Raw genomic sequence first — 3,433 nt, forward strand, 5'->3', positions numbered from 1 at the left:
GCCCCTCCCCCCCGAGCCCCACCCACTCACCACTGGTTGTCCTGCTGGAGCTCCGTGGTGGCCTCTGAGCTCTGCAGCTCCTCCCCACGGCTCAGGACCAGGAACAGCAGGGACAGGCCGAACTGCAGGGAGGAGAGAGCAGCGAGGGCAGTGAAAGGGGAAGCTCCTGGGGAGGGGGGGTGAAGCTCCGGGGAGGGGAAGGGGCTCACCTTGTTTTGGAGCACAGCAGTGAGGTGCAGGTTGGTGGGCGCCGAGGCGCTCGCGCTCTGAGGTAGGTTGGTTAGCTGCTGCACAAGGCTGGTGACAGTCCCCAAGGGGAGGTGGTAGAGAACGTGTGAAAAGGGCCTCAACAGGCAGGGCAGCACCTGGGGGGGGAGGAGAGAAGGGTGACCTTGATGGCTTCTACCACGGAGGAGAGGAGATGGAGCTTCCACACCCTGCCCCGGAGCGAGGGGAACTCGCCTTTTCCCAGCCTCTGGACTCTCTCACCTCATCCTGAGCATCCTTCTTGATGAGGAAGGGCAGGTTCCTGGCCGTCGCCATGAGGACGTCGGCAGCTTGTTCTGGTGACAGGAAGGGCAGGATTCGGGCCACGAGGCGTTTCCCTTTCCTGATGCACATGATCTGCATGAAGTGGTCGTCGCTGGTCCTGCCGAGGAGAGCAGACCCTCAGCTGGGCACCTTCTCCTGGGTACCACAGGCAGAGAACACCCCCCAGCCTTCAAAAACCTCCCCTGGGGGAGGGAAAAGCACAGCAACGACACCCCAAACCCCATCCTCTGATGGGCCCGGCAGGAGGACAAGGCTCAGTCTCCTAGGGAGTGGTGGGGAAGGAGCCACCGAGGCTCCCCGTGTCCTCCCTTGCCCATCAGCACCCAGCTCCTCTTCCTGGGAAGGCTGTTCCCCGTGGGTGGAGGTGCTCCTGGACTCCTGCTCTGCTCACCTCTCCTGCCCGGGTGCCTTCCCCCTCAGGTTGTCATACATGTCACAGATCTTCTGCTTCCTCTCTCCCATCAGGGCCGGCCGCTCGCCCTCCAGGCTCAGGAGGTAACGTCTCTCGTAGTCCTCCACGTCCAGGAGGAGGCTGTATGTCTGCAGGAGATGTCAGGATCACAGCAGGGTGCAGGGATCCACCCTGGGATCTACCAGCCCAGCTCTGCCCAGATCCAGGGGGAGCCCCCCCCTGACTCCTCTGCTGCTAAAGCCACCACAGATCCTAGCCCAGAGGACATCAAAGCCTCCTCCTGAGCCAGATTGAGGAAGGACTGGGACATGCAAGTGTTCATCCTCTCATCTGGTGGCTTGTCCACAGCTCCACGGGCAGAGCAGCTCGTTGGCACTGTGCTGAGGGCTCCCTGGCTCACCCTTCAGCCCTCGTGTCCCACCACAGATCTCCAAGGGGCACAGGATCCCAGCGAGGTGGGGCTGAGGATCCTCTGGGGATCATCTCCCCCAACCCCCTGCTCCAGCAGCTCCCCCAGGGTCACAGCCAGGAGGGTTTGGGATCTCTCCAGAGCAGGAGACTCCACAGCCTCTCTGGGCAGCTGCTCCAGGCTCTGCACCCTCCCACCCAAGAAGTTTCTCCTCCTGCTCAGGTGGCACCTCCTGGGTGCCAGTTGGTGCCCGTTGCCCCTTGGCCTGTGGCTGGGCACCACTGAGCAGAGTCTGGCCCCAGCCTCTTGCCCCCCGGGGGCCCTTTAGCTCTTGCTCAGCACTGCTCAGATCCCCTCTGAGGCTTCTCTTCTCCAGCTGCACAGCCCCAGGGCTCTCAGCCTGGCCTGGCACAGAGATGCTCCAGCCCCTCAGCAGCTCCACAGCCTCCTCTGGCATCTCCCCAGTAGCTCCTCGTCTCTCTGGAACTGGGGAGCCCAGAACTGGACCCAGTACTCCCAAAGTGACCCCACTGGAGCAGAGCAGAGGGGCAGGAGAACCTCCCTGGCCACACTCTCCCTCCTGCCCCCCAGGCTGTGCTCACCCTGCCCTCACCTTCTCGATCATGACGAGGGTCTGGCGCCTCTTGTCTCGAACCTGCTTCTCCTTCGTCTCCTGCCGGGGTGGGACAGCAGGTGAGGGGCTGTGTGGGGAGGGTCCCAGCACCACCCAGGAGGGGAGGGGGAAGGGGCAGCACTCACCTCATCCTCTCCACGGGAGGTCACCACGGCGTCGATCATCTTCCGAGGGTTGTTGACGCTGGAGACCGTGAGTTTCCCCAGCGAGCCCTCGAACTGCACTGCAGGGATGGGGCAGGAGGGAAAGGGGGGGAGTCAGGCCTGACCTCACCCCATTGTAGCCCCCCCCGTGGCGACCTCCAAACCCCAGCTGGCCGCAGGGATCCAGGCTTGGGTGGAGGAAAATTCTTTACCTGGTTTGTAGGTGTGCTCCAGCTTGGCCACCTGAGGTGTGATGAGTTTAGTGCGTTCCTTTTTGGGACCATCCCCGTGGACTTCCTCTGCTGCTGACAGCTTCTCCAGCTTCTGGAAGTAATTCTGAAGCGGGGAGAGGAGAGGTGGAGGCCCCCCAAAAACAGAACCAGTCAGGAAGGACTGATGCAACATGTCCCTTTGGTGGCCTGTGCTCCATCCCTCTTCCCCCAGGACACTGGCACCCTCCTCTCCACCACCCCTCGAGGTTCCTCCTCAGCTTTCCTTCTCTTTCTCCACACAGACAACACCAAACTCCCCCTCCCTGCGAGCTCCCTGGCTCCCAGTCCTTCCCAGCACGCTCCAGTTTGCCCCCCTGGTCCTGCCAGCACCACCCCAGTGCTGCCCACGTGCTCTTCCCACCCTCCCTGGCCAACGTTCGGCCTCTTTCGCAAGGCCAGAGCTCTGTTGACTCATCCCTGCTACAGCAGCACCAGTTCCTCTTCTCTGCTGGGGCACCAGCTCCCCAAACCCTGTGGGGCCTCCTGCCAGCCCTGGAGCACAGGGACCTGCTGGGCACAGCTCTCCTGCCAGCTCCCAGAGGAGCCCCAGGGGTCACTTGTCCCTCTCCTGGCCCAGCAGGGAGGGGAGCAGAGAGCTCTGACCCACGTCACCACGCCAGGGACTGTCCTCCCTGCTCTGCACCAGCTGCTCCAGGACATTCCTGGGTGGGTGACCAGTTCCCCTCCATTCCCTTCATGAAGGGAGAGGTCAAACTCCTCCACAGCTGCCAGGTGGCCCAAAAGCACCACCCCCCAAGCCCTGTTCCATCAGAGGAGAGCAGGAGTGACCCCTGCTCCCAGGAGCAGCTTCCCTGACTCCCCTCCAGAGCATCACAGAATCATCACTTAGGTTGGGAGACACCTTTGAGCTCCTGGAGTCCAACCACCCCCCAGCCCTGCCAGGTCCCCACTGCCCCGTGTCCCTCACCCCACATCTCCACAGCTTGGAAACCCCTCCAGGGGTGGGGACTCCACCACTGCCCTGGGCAGCCTGGCACAGCCCTCGGCACA

The 3,433-nt window shown here is 63.0% G+C and overlaps 1 protein-coding gene across 1 annotated transcript in view; it reads right to left on the reverse strand.

Moving 5' to 3' along the window:
- Window positions 1–26: 26 nt before the first annotated feature.
- PATL1 (protein associated with topoisomerase II homolog 1 (yeast)) overlaps window positions 27–3,433 on the reverse strand; it is a gene marked incomplete at its 5' end in the record, with an annotated part of 4,076 nt that continues 669 nt past the window's right edge. Inside the window, 7 exons of the mRNA XM_008946691.1 lie at window positions 27–122; window positions 210–365; window positions 490–649; window positions 944–1,092; window positions 1,987–2,046; window positions 2,133–2,230; window positions 2,363–2,486. Coding sequence (XP_008944939.1) covers window positions 27–122; window positions 210–365; window positions 490–649; window positions 944–1,092; window positions 1,987–2,046; window positions 2,133–2,230; window positions 2,363–2,486 — 843 coding nt within the window. The remainder of the gene's footprint in view (window positions 123–209; window positions 366–489; window positions 650–943; window positions 1,093–1,986; window positions 2,047–2,132; window positions 2,231–2,362; window positions 2,487–3,433) is intronic.

This window comes from Merops nubicus, unplaced genomic scaffold (assembly GCF_000691845.1).
Source record: "Merops nubicus isolate BGI_N331 unplaced genomic scaffold, ASM69184v1 scaffold48188, whole genome shotgun sequence".
In the NCBI taxonomy this organism is placed as follows: domain Eukaryota; kingdom Metazoa; phylum Chordata; class Aves; order Coraciiformes; family Meropidae; genus Merops; species Merops nubicus.